At 42.4% G+C, this 18,885-nt stretch overlaps 1 protein-coding gene across 1 annotated transcript in view; it reads right to left on the reverse strand.

Annotated features, from left to right (window-relative positions):
- The window catches only part of GAB2 (GRB2 associated binding protein 2), a 192,404-nt gene that overhangs the window by 10,725 nt on the left and 162,794 nt on the right, over positions 1-18,885 (reverse strand). The window contains exon 3 of the mRNA XM_077867207.1: positions 16,499-16,742. Within this exon, the coding sequence (XP_077723333.1) occupies positions 16,499-16,742 (244 nt within the window). The remainder of the gene's footprint in view (positions 1-16,498; positions 16,743-18,885) is intronic.

Below are 18,885 nucleotides of genomic sequence, written 5' to 3' on the forward strand. Positions count from 1 at the left end.
TACCCGAGTGTCAGTTTCCCCACTGTAGAATAAATTAGCTACTGGCTGTGGATGTTGTGAGTTGTAAAGAGCTGTTCAAATGTAAACTATACACTTATTTTCTGTCTGGTATTATGGTTTGTTGAGACACAGGTAGCAGGGGGAAATATCTCTTTCCAGAAGACTAAAATTTTATAGGAAAAATATTTTCCTGTTTGGGGGCACGTGGGTGGCTCAGTGGTTGACCTTTGGCTCAAGGCGTGATCCCAGGGTCCCGGGATCAAGTCCCACATCGGGCTCCCTGCAGGGAGCCTGCTTCTCCCTCTGCCTATGTCTCTGCCTCTCTCTGTGCCTCTCATGAATAAATAAAATCTTTAAAAAAATGGTTTCCTGTTTGGGAACTATGTTATAGACAGAAAAAGTTTTGATTATTACTGTTTTAAAGTGTAGATTTTTGGGAAATAAGGCAAGACTCAAGAGTAAAAAAAGACCCGGGACTGGAAGGATTTGTGTGAGCTCCATTACCACTACGAATATCTCTATGACCTTCACTCAGGCCCCACCAGAAGGCATGGCCTGATGGGACTCATTGGCTCTCTGGGGTTCATCTGGCTTTGAAGCTCCAGAAGTCACTGGCCTTATGAATGTGGTTTTCAAACTGGATTCTGTGTTGTGTGTAGGTAGGTGCTGTGGAAGGTGAGGTTCTGAGCAACTAAGGATGCAGATAAGCTTTTCTCTCTCTCACTTTATGATTCTTCACAGGATTTCACTTGAGGAAAAAAAGAATCACTGTTCTAGAACAATCCTTTATAGTAGTGATTCTCAGACTTCTGGAAGCTATAAGCTTCTTCAAGAATCTGATGAAAAGTTCTTGGCACTTCTTACTAGTATGAGGCAAATCTTGTATACATACAAAGTTTCATGCTGCAGCTGGGACAGGTGAGGAGCTTGTAGCCCCCTGAGGCCAATCTGTTGGAACTTATGCCTTCAACAAGTTCTTTTAGCTCCTGGGGAGTTTGTTATTTATGGATGCGGCCACCAGATGGTGATAGAAAATAGGGCCCAGTAGTTTAGAAAGAGGAAGGGAACAGGTGTCTAGACCAGGCTCTCTGGTAAACTGGCATTCTTGACCATTGGGGAGTTCCATTTCAGTTCCCAAACCTTCAGTGGCCCTCCTCTGTAGGCTTCCGTGTTCTTTCTCCTTTTCTTTTCTATTTCACACACACAACCAAGCCAAGCACCACGGACCTAGATCCTTTAGATAATGGAGTGCTTGGGAAAAAGGATGGGAGAGCCAATGGCACATTTAAGGTTGGACATCTCCATGGAGACCTGTTCATTTAACAAATGTTTACTGATGTCCTATTTTCCATCTGGGCCAGGCACAATGGATAACACAGATGCCTCCTGCCCTGGGGGACATAGTGGTGGAGGAGGTGACACACATACAAATCATGACAATCAAGTGGGTGAGTACTCAGCTCTTGACAGATTTATATGAACCCTCCCTGGCGGTGGTGGTACAGAATGTCACGGAAGCCTTCTTCAAAGATCTTACCTTTGAGTGAGTCTCAAAATTGGCCAGGCACAAGGCAAGAGGAGGGAAAACACGTTTTAGTTAGAGGAACAAAGAAGGGGCACAACACAGTGAGGGAAAGGGACTGCAAGCTGCTCAGGCTGGGTCCATTAGGACACAAGACTGAAGAGGGGGCGGTGGAGGGGCCAGGCTGGGGCTGCTGAGAGCTGGGGAGCGCCTGGAGGTCTTAAGGTGGGATGGGGAGAATAGTAACCTTAAACCCTGCTCAACGTTTCACGTTTCACGTAATTTTATTCAAACCTTAGGGATCCCTGGGTGGCGCAGTGGTTTGGCGCCTGCCTTTGGCCCGGGGCGCGATCCTGGAGACCCAGGATCGAATCCCACGTCAGGCTCCCGGTGCATGGAGCCTGCTTCTCCCTCTGCCTGTGTCTCTGCCTCTCTCTCTCTCTCTCTGTGACTATCATAAATAAATAAAAATTTAAAAAAAAAAAAAACAAAAACAAAAAAACAAACCTTAACCTGATTCAGGGATGAACTCATCCTCTTCTTGACTCTCCCTGAATGCACCAGTCACTCAAGCCGGGAACCTGGGAGTTACCCACATTATAATCTTTCACTCGATAATCCTTTCAGGGCCTATTGAATCCATCCCAGTTGAGGTCCTCCTGGTTTTTCTTCTGCATAAATCAAAGGCCTAGTCTGCCTACCACCCACCAGGACCTCTCTGATCCCCTCTACGTCCTACAGACATTTACTTTCCTGACTGGCCAGCTTACACTTTGTCAACACTGTCCCACTGCCTTTAGGCCTGAGCTGTATTCCAGCTCTAACTCACCTCCCCAATCTCTTGTCCCTGTTCCCCTCCCCATTCCTGGATCCACTCAGCCAAACTTCCCTTGTTCCCAGTGAGCCCCTTGCAGTTAAGCCTCCAGGCTCTCTGTCACATTGTTCATGCTGTCTGAAAGGCTTCCTACTTCAATCTGGCAAGCTCCTGCTCCTATTTGTCCTTCAAACTCAGCACAAAAGGCATATCTTTTTTCTCCTTAAAGATTTTATTTGAGGGCAGCCCAGGTGGCTCAGGGGTTTAGCGCCGCCTTCAGCCCAGGGTGTGATCCTGGAGACCCAGAGTCCCTGAATGGAGCCTGCTTCTCCCTCTGCCTGTGTCTCTGCCTCTCTCTCTCTCATGAATAAATAAATAAAATCTTAAAAAAAAAAAAAAAGATTTTGAGAGAGAGAGAGAATGTGAGCAGTGGGAGCAGCAGAGGGAGAAGCAGGCTCCGCACTGAGCAGGGAGCCCAACATGGGGCTTGATCCCAGTACCCTGAGATTGTGACCTGAGCCAAAGGCAGATGCTTAACAAACTGAGCCACCCAGGCACCCCAGCACATCTTCTAAAGCTGTTTCTCACCCTCCTCTACCTCCAAGCGTAATCAATCACTTGCTCAACTTGGAGCAGGGAGCAAGTGTTATCTGTGTTATGTACCACCAGCACTTGTCTTCCCGCCCAGACCGAGATTTCCTCCAGGAAAGAAACTGTCTTATCACTGTTCTCTCTCTGGCACCTGGACTAGTGCTGTCACATGGAGAATGATGAATAAAGGTTTGTTGAATGGACAAGCAAATTAATATATAAATAAATGAATAAATAAAGTGTCGGTGCTGCCATCCTGTTTCCTGAGCTTGGCCTATGCTCTGGTCAGTAGATTGAAACCCTTCCCCTTTGGGACCCACCAGCTCACATTCCGACGTGATGCTGCCCTGGCATCCTCCTCTTGAGCTCCCGGAGCTACTCACTCATCCCTAAATGTGTCCCACCTGGTCTTTGGCTGGACCTGTCTTATTTACCTTTCTCTGGAACGCTTCATTGAGGCATCAGAATCTTACACAAAATATCAAAAAAAGCCTTTTAGCTCCACAAAGTTGTTACAGGCCTCCTCCTTTCCCTTTGCTCCCACCGCAGGCTGTACTTCCACCAAAACACTTGTTCTGCCTCGTGTTAGAGCTGTCGGGGCCTGGGTCCAGCACTTCCACCCGGCCCTGCGCCCCTGGGGGGCAGGGAACCCTTCCCGTGCCCTGGCATGGTGCCGTGCCCTGTGTGGAGGGGCGTGGGCTGCTGCTTCAAGAATGAGCTTAAAGGAGTTACACAAGGGAAACGATTGCCAAAAGCCATGCACTCGGACAGACAGATGGCAGTAGAACTGGCTCTGCTCAAAGCCGTTGCTACGGTGTGTCCCCTCTTTAGCAGTGATCCCGAGTGGAATTCTGACACTCGTGACTTCTGTGGCCTTTACCATTTCCATGTCCACCTTTACCGAGGTCTATGTCACCATGGTGTCCTGAGCCGCTTTCCTGAGACGAAGACCTGAAAGGGGTGGATCCTGAGAGAGAGAGGCTTCTCTTGCAGGCTGGGGTTGGCCAGAGGCCTCATAAAAGCAGCACGCACGGGACTGTGCCGGGCACACCACACACAAGGTCATTTTGAATCCCCTTCGTGGTTCTGAGAGACAGGTATGACCCTCACACATCACACGAGAAAAACAGCCAATGGACGAGCTGAGCTGTGCGGGGAGATGCTGCACAGTGAGCGGGGGCTCCCCGGAGGACGTGGAGGCGGCGAGTGAGAGAAGGCGCTCCCTCCAGCCAGCAGCCCCTGCCTCTCGGTCCCACGCCAGGGAACGCCAGCTGGTGGGGGCGCCAGCGCATCACCTCTTGTGGCACTCCCATCTTCACACGGACCAGAAGCCTCTCCCTTATCTTCCAGCAGCAACGTCCACAATAGCCAAACTGTGGAAGGAGCCTCGGTGCCCATTGACAGATGAATGGATAAGAAGATGTGGTCTATGTATACAGTGGAATATCACTCAGCCATCAGAAAGGACGAATACGCATTTGCTTCAACGTGGATGGAACTGGAGGGTGTTCTGCTAAGTGAAGTCAGCCGGAGAAGGACAAACATATGGTTTCAAGCCATATGTGGAATATAAGGAATAGTGAAAGGTATAAGGAAAAGGAGGGGAACTGAGTGGGAAAAATTAGGAAGACAAACAATGAGAGATACCTAACTCTGGGAAACAAACAAAGGGTAGCAGAGGGGAGGTGGGCAGGAGGGTTGGGGTAACTGGGTGACAGGCACTGAGGAGGGCACTTGATGGGATGAACTCTGGGTGTTATACTACACGTTGGCAAACTGAACTTAAATAAAAACAAATGTAAATAAAATTAAATTAAAGGAATGCTTTCCTAGTTTTCCTCATCACTTTATTTGGCAATAGCACTTTGGCATTTTTCCATATAGTTTTATGTACCACACGACACCACATTTCACTCTTTTCCACCCTACTCCTAGTACCTTCATGATGAAGAGCCCAGTTTGATTTTAATGGATCTGTTCCTATTTAAAGAAAGCGAATACACAAATGGTTGTAAGTAAATTAACCACCATTTAGCTCTGTAACTGTCACTGGCAATCTTAAGAGGTCATGTGGACCATCCTTCTGCATTTAACCCATTCCACAGGGATCCTTCCAGTGAGGGAAGAAAATGCAGAAAATGCTGTCTCCTAATCTCTAAGAGGTGAGGTGATCTTTGCATCTCAAGGCCTTCTGGCTGCAAGTTTGAGCTTGCCTTCTCGTTGTGGTTTTGGAGCAAAGTTATATATATGAAATGAGTGAAACTAGAAGTTGTAATATTCTCTGTCTCTGGTCAATCAAAGCTACTGGGTGAATGAGTCACTAAGACCTCTTACAAATGACTAATCAAAGGTAAGTTCTCTTTTGCCATTTCTGATTTTACTTTGTACCCACCATCTTTCTGCAGAGTATCGCTGCAGGGTCAGTGATGCACTGAGTCTGGAATCTCATCACTTGACACTTCACTTCCCCTGCCCCCCACCCTTCCCCAGAATTACGGCTTTTGGACGCATGTGACTCACCACAATGTATCACCTGTTGCAGGTTTAACAGCCTCCTTGAAATAGGAAGACAGAGAAGGTCTGGAATCTGAAATGAGGCCCTAAAAACTGGAGGGCAAAAATAAATCCGGAGAAGCTAACTGGTCCCCAAAGACAAAAAGGACTTTGCTCATCTTCACGGTGTCAGTTCAAAACTCCTTCCTTGGCAATAGTTACTACTTTGAGGAGTTACTTATTTTTGCTCAGTGGAAAAGCCAGATTTTGAGAACTGTAGTCATTTTAGCCAGAATGCATATCCAGTACTTGAAGGAAGAACAGTGGCTGCAACTACAGTAAAAAATAAATAATTCCTAGTTTAATCTCTGAAGTGCTTAATTTATTGTACAATATGAGAGGTTCCCCCATAAATGAAAAAAGGAATAGATAAAAGATTGGTTATTATTAGCCTCAGTAAATACTCTTTCATGATAGTAATCCAAACAGACATCTTTATGTCTATGCTAGGCAGAGATGATGGTTCTCTCTCCCAAGTCCTCACTCAGAAGTAATTCTATGAGGGGCACCTGGCTGGCTCAGTCAGTGGAGCATGTGGCTCTTGATCTTGGGATTGTGTGTTTGAGCCCCATGTTGGGTGTGATTACTTAAAAATTTAAAAAAAAGAAAGAAAGAAAGAAAAAAGGGTTCTTGGATGTCTCAGTCAGTTAAGCATCAGCTCAGGTTGTGATCTCAGGGTTCTGGGATCCAGCCCGCATACAGCTCCCTGCTCAGTAGGGAGTCTGCTTCTCCCTCTCTCTTTCCCCTTACTTGTGCTGTCTCTAAAATAAATAAATAAATAAAATCTTTTTTTTTTTTTTTTAAAGATGTAGCTCTATGAGATTATTTCAAAGATTGCCTGAGGTAACTAACGTGATAGTGTTTTGTAAACTGTAAAGCATTATCCCTTTTTTTCCAGAGCACCTATGTAACGTGAATATCAGGAGCAGTAAGGCCACACCATTTATCAACATTTGGCATTGTCAGTCTTTTTTATTTTACCCATTCTGGTGGAGATGAAGCAAAACTCAGAGGTTTTAATTTACATTTCCCTAGTGATTTGACATCTTTGCATTTGCCATTTCTGTATCTTTTCTTGGTGAAATGTCTATTCAAATCTTCTGCCCATTAAAAAAAAATTGGGTTGTTTGTCTTAAGTTATAATAGTGCTTTATATTTTCTAGAAATAAATCCTTTGTCAGATATATTTGAGTATTTTCTCATATTTTGTGACTTGGCTTTTTGTTTTCTTAATGGGGCTTTTTGAAGAACAAAAGTTTTTTTTTTTAAGAACAAAAGTTTTAATTTTGTTCAGCACTTTATCAATTTATTTTCTTTTATGATTCCTTTGTATCCTATGATAAAAATCTTTGCTTACCCGAAGATCACAAAGATGTTTTCTTCTAGACATTTCATAGAATCAGATTTAGGTCTCTAAACACATTTAATTTTGAGTAGTGTGGTAACAATAAAGTTTTTTTTTTTTTTTTTCTTAATTCCTATATGGATATCCAGCTGTTCCAGCACCATTTGTTGAAAAGCCTTTCAGTCCCTATTGGCACCTTTGTCAACACATGCATGTGTGTGTGCACACACACATACCTCATTATTCTGTTCTAGTGAGCTCTGTATGTTTACCTTTTCATCAATACAACATGGTCTTAAAGAAGAAAGACAAAGAAAGACAAAGTTTGGTTGTTTGCAAGTCTTGAAATCAGGTAGTATAAATCTTGCAACTTCATCATGTTCTTTAAAAAAATCATTTTGGTTATTCTAAGTTGTTTGGAGTGGCATATCAACTTTAGAGTTAGCTTCTCAATTTCTATGAAAAAGCTTAGCTGGGATTTTTATTTGGACTGCATTGGAGCTATAGATCAATTTGGGAAGATTTGCCATTTTAATAATATTGGGTCTTCCAATTCATAACTATAGCATATCACTCTCCATATTTAAGTCTTTAGTTTCCCTCAGAAGTGTTTGATAGTGATTTCGGTGATGAGGTCTTGTGTATCTTTTTTTATTCCTAAGCAGTCCATGTTTTTTTGGCATCATTATATGGAGAATTTTTTTAAAGTCCATTTTCCAAATGTTTGCTGCTAGTATGTAAAAATTAATTTGCATATAATAATCCTTTATCCTGTGACCTTGCTAAATTCACTTCTTCATTATAATAGTTGTTTTCTAGATTCTTTAAAATTTTTATATAAACCATCAAGTTACCTGCAAGTAGAGACAGTGTTATGTCTTCCCTTCTCATCTTTGTGCCTCTTACATTTTTTGTCTCCTTATTGGACAGGCTATAGCCCCTGCACAATGTTTTTTTTTTTTTTAAGATTTTATTTATTTATTCAAGAGAGAGAGGCAGAGGCCCCATGCAGGGAAGCACAATGTGGGACTTATCCCCGGACCCGGGATCACACCCTGAGCCAAAGGCAGATACTCAACCACTGAGCCACCTAGGCATCCCCTCTGTACAATGTTGAGCAGAAGTGAGAGCAGGTATTCTGTCCTTGTCCTTAGTATTATGAGAATATGTTTAATATTTCTCTGTTAGGTATAATATTAGCTGTAGGTTATCCTTAGCAGTCTGCTATTAATTTGAAGGAGTTCTCCTCTATTTACAGTTTGCTAAGAAAATTTTTATGAAGAGGCATTGAGTTTTGATAAATGCTTTTTCTGCACCTACTAATGTGATGATTACATTGTTTTTCTCCTTATTTTCTCTCCTTTTTTAAAAAGAGAGGTGGGGGATAGAAGAGAGAGGGATAGAGAGAGAAGGGGAGAGAAGGAGAAAGGGAGGGAGGAGGGGCAGAAGGAGAGGGAGAGAGAGAGGGAGAGAGAGAGAATGTAAACCAGGCTCTATGCCCAGTGCAGAGCCTAACTCGGGGCTCGATCTCACAATCCTGAGATCATGACCTGAGTGGAAATCAAGAGTAAGACACTTGACACTTAGCTGATTGAGCCACCCAGGCACCCCTCTCCTTATGATCTTGATGTGATTAATTACACTGGTTGGCTTCTTAATGTAAAACCAATCTTGCATTCCTAGGATGAACACTACTTTATCATGAACTATTATCCCTAATGATGTATATACACACATACACTCCCTACTATATTTAAATACATATTAGGGAACACACATACATATTAAATATATATTTTTAAGTTGGATTTGATTACTAATTTTTTTAAAAGAAAAGATTTCTGCATCTATATCCACAGGGAATATTACCTTCTGATTTTCTTTCCTGTAATCTTTGTCAGGTTTTGGTAGTAGGGTTATTTTGGTGTCAAAAAATGAGTTGCACCTTAAAAATAATGAGTTGCAAAAGGATCCCCTCTTCTATTTTCTGAAAGAATTTGGGTAATATTTGTGTTACCCTTTTGATAGAATTTACCAATAAAACCACCTAGGCCTGGTTTTGTAGATATTTACCCAAGAGAAATGAAGCAAATGTCTACACTTGTTAGTGACTATTTATGTACAAATGTATCTAATTTGTAATAGCTAAAACTAAATCCAAGTGCTCATCAACATAAGAATGGATAAGAATTGTGATATAAAGGTACAATGAATTACTACTCAGCAATAAAAAGGAACAACTAATGATACATGTAACAACATGGATGAATCCCAAAAGCATTATGTTGAGTGAAAGAAATAAGGAAAATAGTAAATACTATATGATTCCACTCAAGCAAAATTGTAGAAAATGATAACTAATGTAGTGATAGAAATATTGTCAGTGGTCCCTGAGGAATGAGGTAGAAGAAAGTATGGATCACAAAGGGGCATGAGGAAACTTGATGTATATTCACATTGACTGTACTTCAAATACCTCTCAAAAATTATTATTATTTTTAAAAGATTTTATTTATTTATTCATGAGACACACAGAGAGAGAGAGAGAGAGGGGCAGAGACACAGGCACAGGGAGAAGCAGGCTCCATGCAGAAGCCTGACGTGGGACTTGATTCCGGGACCCCAGGATTACGTCCTGGGCCAAAGGCAGGCACCAAACCACTGAGACACCCAGGGATCCCCTCAAAAATTATTTTTTAAAAAAGGTAAATAAAATTGTGGGGTAGGTGAAAAGGGGGAGGATTCTAGAACTGGAAAATCAATTTAAAAAAATTATCCAAAATGAGCACAGAGAAGAAATCAGATTTTTAAAAAATGAATAGTATCATTGATACTACAGTATCAGTGATGTATGGGTCAGTATCAAGTGGTCTAATGTGAGGAATAGAAGGAAAGCAGAGATGGAATGGGGCAGAAAAAAAAACTTGAAAAAATATTGGTAGAAATTTTGCTGTACTAGATCAAAAAGAACAACAAATAGAATCAGAAAGCTAAGTGAAGCCCAAAGAAAAACATCTCAAGGGATATCATAGTCAAATTGCTAAAAAAAAAAGAAAAAAAAGTCATCAAACAGACAGAAGCCCAAATAGCCAAAATAATCTTGCAAACAAAGATCAAAGTGAGAGGCCTCGTACTTCCTGATTTCAAAACATATTATTACAAAGCTATGGTAATTAAAAATGTGGTACTGGCGCAAAGATAGACATCTACACCAATAGAATAGAATATGGAGCCCAGAAATAACCTTCATGTATATGATCTAGTGATTTTCAGCACAGGTGCTCAGACCATTCAATGGGAAAAAGGACAGTATTTTCAACAAATGGTGCTGGGAGAATTAGATATGCATATGCACAAAAATGGAAGTTAGAGCTTTACCTGACACCATATATAAAAATTTAACAAAAAGACCTCAGAGCTAAAACTATAAACTCTGAGAAGAAAACACCAGAGAAAAAGCTTCCGGACATTGGATTTGGCAATGATTTTTTTTTAAATACATGACACCAAAAGCACAGGGAACAAAATAAAAATAGATAAATTGAACTGCACCAAAGGACACAATCAGCAGAGTGAAAGGCAATCTACAGAATGGGGGAAAGATCTGTAAATCATATTTGGCAAGGTGTTAATATCCAGAATATAAAAAGAACTTCTACAACCTAACAGCAACAACAACAACAACAAACCAACCAGATTAAAAAAAAAAAAAAAAAGGGCAGAGACCTACATAGATATTTCTCTAAAGATATACAAATAGCCAAAAAATACATGAAAAGATGCTGAACATCACTAATCATTATAGAAATATAAATAAAAACCATAGTGAGGAGTGCCTGGGTAGCTCAGTTGGTTAAGCATTGAACTCTTGATTTCAGCTCAGGTCATGATCTCAGGGGTTGCGAGATCAAGCCCTGCATTGGGCTCTGCACTGGGCATGGAACCTGCTTTGGATTCTCTCTCTCCTTCTGCCCCTCCCCCTCTAAAACAAACAAACAAACAAACAAACCCAAACCAAACAAACTCGAAGCTCACTCCCCCCCACTCTAAACCACAATGAGATACTACCTCACAGCCATTAGGATGGTACTACTAAAAAATTACAAATATTAGCAAAGATGTGGAGAAACAGTAACTCTTGTGCACGGTTGTAAAATGGTACAGCCATAATGAAAAAACAGTATGGGAGTTTCTCAAAAGATTGAAAACAGAATTACCAGAGTATCCAGCAATTCTACTTCTGGATATATATCCTAAAGAATTGAAAGCTGAGTCCTGGAAGAGTACTTGTACATCCAGGTTCATGCAGCATTAACCACAACAGCCAAAAGGTGGAAGCAACCAAGGTGTCTACTGATGGATGAAATAAACATATGTGGCATAAATAGTCAATGAAATATTATTCAGCCATAAAAAAGGAAGGAAATTCTGACATGTGTTTTAACACGGATGAACCTTAAAGACATTATCCTAAGTGCAAAACCCACTCGCAAAAAGACAAGTACTATATGATTGCATTTATGTGAGTTACCTGGAGAAGTCAAATTCATACAGACAGTAGAAAGGGGGGTGTTGGGAAGCAGGGGAAAGGTGAAATGTAGAATTTTTAACTTGGGGAGAGTTTCAGTTTTGTAAGATGAGAAGAGTTCTGGAGATTGGTTGCATAACAATGTGGAAGTACTTACCACTTACTGACCTGGACACTTAAAAATAAACTAAGATGATGAATTTTATGTTATGTGTATTTCACCACAATTTTTATATAAAGGAGGAAAAAAACCCATTAGGAGAAAGATACATTACATATAGGATTCTAACAATAAAAATAACAGCTGACCTTCCAATGAAGGGCAAAAGACTATAGAATTACATTCTTTAAAATGCCAAAAGAAAATAAAACCATCATTCCAGAATTTTATATTCAGCAAAATATCTCTCAGAAGTGAAGGTGAGGGGCTCCTGGGTGGCACAGGTGGTTAAGTGGCTGACTGGTTTGGGCTCAGGTCAGGATCTCGGGGTTGTGAGACTGAGCTCTGCACTGGGTTCTGCACTCAGTGGGGAGTCTACTTGAGATTCTCTCTCCCTCTCCCTCTGCCTCTCCGCTCCACACATGTGCACACTCTCTCTCAAATAAATCTTTTTTTTTAAAAAGGAAGGTGAAATACAGATATTTCCAGATAAATGAAAACTGGGAAAACCTGTCACAAGGGGACTCTTATGGTAAGAAATGATAAACTAAGCTCTTCAGGTTGAAGAGAAAACCAGCTGAAAACCACACTAGACAACATTTAATATTTGCTTTCAACACTCACATACTTTAACGAATGTGGGAGGGAAAATTATGCAGATATTTACTATTTCTGCTGCTCTTCCTTCATTCCTGAAGATTTTAGTTTTTTTCTGGTATTATTTTGCTTCAGCCAGAAGACCTTCCTTATCATTTCTTTAAATCAGATCTCTTGGGAATTCTCTTATTTTTCTTTCATCTGACAATCTCTTGATTTTGTTTTCATTCCTAAAGGATAATTTTTCAGGATATTAATTTTTTCAGGATATTAATTTTTGGGTTCATAGTTTTTCTTTTCTCTCCATTAATTTTTATGGAATATTGTTATAATACAGGCTTTTAAATTTGTCTGGTAATTCCAACAATCTAGGTTATGTTGGGGTTGGCATCTGTGCTTTCCCTTCAGAACTGGTTACATTTTGCTGGTTCTCTGTATGCTGAGAAATTTTGGATTATATCTTTAGTATTATGATATTATGTTGTGTAGATGCTGGGTTCTGTTATAATCTTCTGGAGAACACTGAGGTTTTTGTTTTGCAGGCAATCACTGTGGTTATTAGATTAAAGCTGCAAATTCCGTCTCTCCTTTGGTCTGTGGTGGTGTGGATCTCCGTGTAGTTCACAAAGCCTGTGTTCTGCTGGTTTGGTCCATCCTACCCATGTGCAGCTCACAGTAGGCCTGAGACTTATGTGGTTTCATACCCAGAATTAGGAAATCTCTTCTCCAGCAATCTTCTCTCATATTCCATTCCTTTCCAGTCTCCAAAGGGCTCCTCTTTCAAGGTTCCTCTACTAAGAAAGATGGGGTTTCTATCACAGTTCCAGCTGTCTGCCCCAATGTGCAGCTGTGTGAGTGGGTCCACCCTTAGGGTAATTCCATGAGATACAGATTCACCTCTATGTAGCTGCTATCTCCAAGTTTTGCTCCCCTTTATTTTTTTAATTTCTTAAAATATTTTATTTATTCATTCATGAGAGACACAGAGTGCGCACGAGAGAGGCAGAAACACATGCAGAGGGAGAAGCAGGCTCCATGCAGGGAGCCCGATGTGGGACTTGATCCCGGGTCTCCAGGATCACAACCTGGGCTGAAGGCGGCGCTAAACCGCTGAGCCACCTGGGCTGCCCTGTTTCCCTTTATAATTTGCCTCATTTTATTTTATTTTATTTTATTTTATTTTATTTTATTTTATTTATTTTATTTTATTTTATTTTATTTTTCTTTTTTTTTATGATAGTCAGAGAGAGAGAGAGAGAGAGAGAGAGGCAGAGACACAGGCAGAGGGAGAAGCAGGCTCCATGCACCCACCAGGAGCCCAATGTGGGATTCGATCCCGGGTCTCCAGGATCGCGCCCTGGGCCAAAGGCAGGCGCCAAACCGCTGCGCCACCCAGGGATCCCTGCCTCATTTTATTTTTATAGAATCAGACTGATTACAGGGTAATTGTATTTTGTCCACAATTTTTACTTGTGGTCAGTGAGAGAGGTAGCCTGTAGTGCTTCTGCCACCATACCGTGACTGGCACTCCCCAGTTATTCTTTAGTTTCTATCTCTCTCCTAAATTTCACCATCTCTTCACTATGTCCAGCCCCACCTTTTAACACCACAAATTAAAGCAATTAGCAATTAGACACCTAATGTCTTTGTACGGTGCTAACTCTTTTTTTTTTTTTTTTTTGAGAGAGAGAGAATGCAACACAAGCAGGGGAGGGGCAGAGGCAGAGGGAGAGGGAATCCTAAGCAGACCCCACACCCAGAGTAAAGCCTGACTTGGGGCTCAGTCTGATGATACTGAGATCATGACTTGAGCTGAAATCAAGAGTTGGATGCTCAACCAACTGAGCCATCCAGGTGCCCCCACTGCTAGCTCCTTTTAAGAGTTACATCTCTTTCAACTTCTGCCTGCTTTTTGGCTGCTCTTCAGTGCCTTCAAACAGTTGTTTTTTTATATTATGTCCAGAGTTTTTAATTGTTACAGTATGTTTAGTATCATGCAAACTATTCCATTACTTCCAGAACTTATATGGTGTTTCTGGACCAAAGAAAGCTTCCTTCCCACCCTCCATTACTTGGGAATTCTGTTAATGTTGTTTGAACTTATTTTTTCCAAAAAATCTCTGAGATCCTGTTCATCACTGTCTTGCTCCCACACCCATGCAAGTAAACGCAAAGACACAGAGAAAAGCACAGCTTTCTCAGGACCACACAATAAAGCTGCTTCCCCAACTGCAAATAAGCTTTGTCTCCCCTTTTAGGTTTTCTCTCTATAATACAGATTTGTTTGGATATATTTTTTTATGTACCTACTATATGCCTTTGGTACTATCTTCAAAGTGCAGTAATATATTGATATAAATATCCATACTATGAAGCAGAAGCTCCAAATGCTGTGGGAGAGAGAATAAAAATTTGCTGTAGGCATTCAGAGAAGTGGCAGATTTCAGCTAGGAAAATTAACCAAGGTTTTATGGTGGCGGGGGAGAGGGGTGGAGAGAGTGGGCCCAAAGTGCTAATTCAAGCAGAGGTATTTACATATCTGCTCTCTGTTGCTCTTGCAGCATCATGGCAGTGGAAGTGGTGGTAGTTGTTAGTATTATGTTAAGCCTTCTTCTTAAGGTGTGATCTACAGACAAGCTGCACTGGCATCCTCTGGCATTTAGCAGAAAGGCAGGATCTCAGGACCCACGGCAGGCCTACTGGATCAGAATCAGCCTTTTAACCAGATCCCCAGGTATTTCATGCACTTAAAGTTGAGAGGCATTAACAGAAAGTATGCTTTCAAGAGAACAATGATTTTAAGACCTCACCTTCTCTACTCTCAGACAACAACATGCGTAGTAGTAGAGGGGGATGGGACACAAGAACAAATGGTCATATGTACTGAGGATGTGCCTCTGGGTCTATTTGTTCTGTCGCTTTACGCTCATCAGTAAGCCTCAGAATTAGTTCTTTCCATTCTGCAGATAAGGAAACGGAAACTCAAGTATGTTCGATAAGTGGCACAAGATCACAAAGAAAGTGGCGGAAGCTAAATTTGGACCCATATACGACCAACCCCAAAGCCTGTAATATGTTTTCAGTACAGAACACTGCCTGTCTCTGTGCGTGATTCAGGAGCATTGGTACTATTTACAGCGCTGCCACTAACTAGTTTAGCGATGTCGCCTCACTCATCCTACCTTTGTTTTAGAGCTCAGCAGTTCATGTCTAAGTTGATGGAGTTTGGACTAGTAAAAGTTCACAAATGAACCCTGCTGCTTCTGGGAAAATTAAGACAGAGTGCTGGAATCCCTGTCGTGTGATGGTAAATGACTCGGACACTCAGAAGCAGGGTAGCATAGTGTGGAATACAGGACCAGAACAGAGCAGACCTGGGTTCTAGTCCTGCCTCTGTCACTTTTGCTGTGAGCTTCATTTTCTTCATCTATGAGATGGAGAGAAATTATCTATATTGGCTATCTCTCAGTACATTTGACTGGTTAGATAAGATTATGCTTGAAGACGTTCTATGATGTGATACAGCAATACAGTCAGTGATCTAATTGCCTTAGTTTTTATAACACAAATTAGGTATTTCTAAATTAATTAAGAAACATGATTTGTAGTCTGCTGGCCATGGTAGCAACTAGGAACTAGCTCTGGCAAAGCCTATCACCTCTGTGCTTTTGTTTCCCCAAACGATGGGAATAAAAGGTAATAAAAATATGTGCAAGCTCCACACCTGTGAGAGAGCTAGTGGTGTTAGAAATACAAAGACTGTTATTCTAGAGCAGGGAGTCCTTGCTCTAGAACTTTCGGTGGTGATGACAGGTTTCCTTATTTGTGCTGTCTGCTATGGGAGCCACTAGTCACATGTGACTACTAAGCACTTGAAAGGTGGCCAGTGCAACTGAGGATCTTAATTTTAAGACTTATCTTATTTGAATCCATTCGAATTTAAATAGCCACATGTGGATAGTTAATTCCCATACAGAACAGTGCAGCTCTAGAGCAAAAGTGAGATAAGAATTGGTTCAATCATTTAAGACTTTATAGCTATATTCTTATTGGCAAAAATTGATGTGTTTTTTCCAAATCTGAAACCCTAGCCCCTAATGCCTTTTTTTCACCCAGATTAAACAAAACATTTTTATAGTATGATTTTTGATAACAGGAGGTTCCTCTGGAATCTAATTATCACTGTAGAGCAACATAGCTGATACCAATAAAATGCGAAGGTTACCCAGGTGAAAGAATGATGCTTGGTTACTAAATATATCTGTTTGCCTGAGAAGATAAAATATTTTACTTCTTTGTCTTTACAATTAAAAACATTTGGGCTGAAAGTTACTCCTAGGTCCTGTGAGTGGGCGTCGGACCCAGCACTGCTCAGGGCAGTCTCCTACCTTGCGTTCTCCGCTCTCCGGCTTATGCATTGGTGTAAGTAGAGATACTCCTGAGGCGCACTGGTGGACAAGGCGGGCTGCATGTGGTTCGACACTGGGGGTTCAAAGGTGAACAAGGTTGGGTGGCTGGAGTGTGATGGGGCTGAGGACTTCCGTTCCCGGAGAAGGTGCTGACTGGAGCTGCTGAGCTCTGCTGGAGAGGAGCGGGGGCCGTGACTGGCTGAGGAGAGGTTTCTCAGGGAGTCTGTGAAACAAAAGAAGGAGCTCTGTGACTGGAAATGGAAAGAGAGGTGTCTTCACCCCAAAGTAGGCTGTCAGAGGAAGAAGAGATATTAAGAGCCGAGGCAACGGTCCAGCAGCAGCAGCCTTCTCTCCCCCGCACACACCTGCTCCTCCTCTGCCTCCCGGAGAGGAGGGCTGTGGCCTCCTGCTGGAAAAGGAGATGCCCTGACCCTCTGTGCTGCTCCTGGAGTCGCCTGGAGGCCACTCCCTGTCACAACCTTGATGGTGTTTGCCCAGCTCCCAGGGGGTGTGGCTGCCTACAGCTCTGGAGTGTGCCTCTAGCCCTCAGGCGAGGCCAGCCCTTGGAGCAGTAAGTGCTACTGCCTTCCTCTTCTTTGGAGGCTCCAGCTGTCATCAGCTCCATCAAAACTAAGGCTGGCTTTGCTAAATGAGCTTTGCTTCCTGAAGACCATTAAGCCAGACCCTAGACTGTGCCTTGCTGTATTAATGATAAAAGCACAAATGTATTTGGAGCAGACTGTCTTGTAAGACTGGTCCCAGCTCCTCCTGGCTGCCCTTCCAAGTCTTCTTCAGGGCAATGATGTTCCCCATTCTTCAACTCTTGTGCCCACACTCTGTGTTGATTGGACTTTTTTTTTCCCTCTTAACTCTCATCTTAAACTCCCCTCTGTTGTGCTAGAAAAGCAGCAAGGTATTAAAGACAGATCACAGCTGACAGTGCCACCCCCACCCCACCCCAAGCCAAGGGATTACTCATTTGGCTGGTTCTCTAAGCTTAGTCCAAGTTCCTGAGCCTAACATACAGGCCTTTTACAGTCTGACCTACTTCCTGCCTCTCTCCTCCCGGACCCGAGGCATTCGGAAGCTTCATCAATCCCCAGGCACACCAGCCCCTTTTACAGCTCTGTCTTACGGCCTCTGCTGTTCCTTCCGCCTAGATTTCACTTCTACTCTACTGGCACTCATATGTAGACTTTAAGACCCTACACAGATACCATATTCTCTCTGAAACCTTCTTGGACACAGCCCTTCTTCTGGCTACCAAATAGCACTTGGCCCATGCTTTGTTAGATCAACTGTCTCTGTGCCTCCTTGCCCAGCCCATGAGTTTCTGAGATAGTGACTGATGCCCTAACACCTACAGTCCCAGGATTTACCCAATAAAGGCCAGGGGCACAAAGTTTTTAGTCTGTTTGTGGAACAGGTAAGAATGTTCATTCAGCGTATAATAATTCCACAGTTAAATTTCATGTTCAAAAGAAATAAAGGGCTAAAGATGTAACTTCTGGCGATGTGACAGCTAGTGGGGTATGATGTTGTAGTGGTGGCATGGCGGCTTGCTGGGGCTATTCAAATCTTTTCGGAGGGGACACACTCCTGTTCCTACTTTATCTGACCTATTTTAGGGCCCTTCTCATGGCCCTAGACAGGGTCACCGGCTCATTAGTGCTCCACTGCATTAATTACTCTCTGGTCTTCTCTGATGCTAGCAGAACAACTTCTGCCAGTGTACAACAGAAAAAGCCCCAGGCCTCTGGGGAAAAACTGTTCCATCGACAGCTGTATTGACCTCCAAAATGAATTCCCATTACAGGTCTTGTAGTGAACTGGATGTTTGTTAACAGAATCAATGGCTTCATTACTCCATTAGATTTGCAAGATGAACTCTCTAATGGCAGAGGGGGAAGGTTTATGCTAGCGGATGGAGTAGCCATGGCGCCAGGGATGAACACAGCTGCTGCCAGAGAAGACACAGGGAAGGTGCAAAGAAAAAGCCTCTGGAGCAATTCCACCTTCCCCATGGTCTTTTTGGACTACTCCCTCTCTGCCACCCCTTCAGTGGGGGCGTTTTTCAGGGTTCCACTCCAGACCCTCCTATAGCTTCACTTACTCATGAGACTCCCCCGGGGTAATCTTCTCCAGCCAGGTGATAACAACTCTCAAAAATCAATCTTTAGCCCAGTTCTCTATCCTTGGCTCTTGTCCTATAGCCCTCTGCCTGCTGGGCATCACCATTCAGACGTCCCACATGTAGGTCAAGCACAGGGATCCTCCTCCTATGCTCTCCCACTCCATGAAGTATATCAACACCACCATCCGATTGGTCCTGAGCCAGAAACCTAGGCATTATCTATGACTCTTCT

Source organism: Canis aureus, chromosome 23 (assembly GCF_053574225.1).
Source record: "Canis aureus isolate CA01 chromosome 23, VMU_Caureus_v.1.0, whole genome shotgun sequence".
Lineage (NCBI taxonomy): Eukaryota > Metazoa > Chordata > Mammalia > Carnivora > Canidae > Canis > Canis aureus.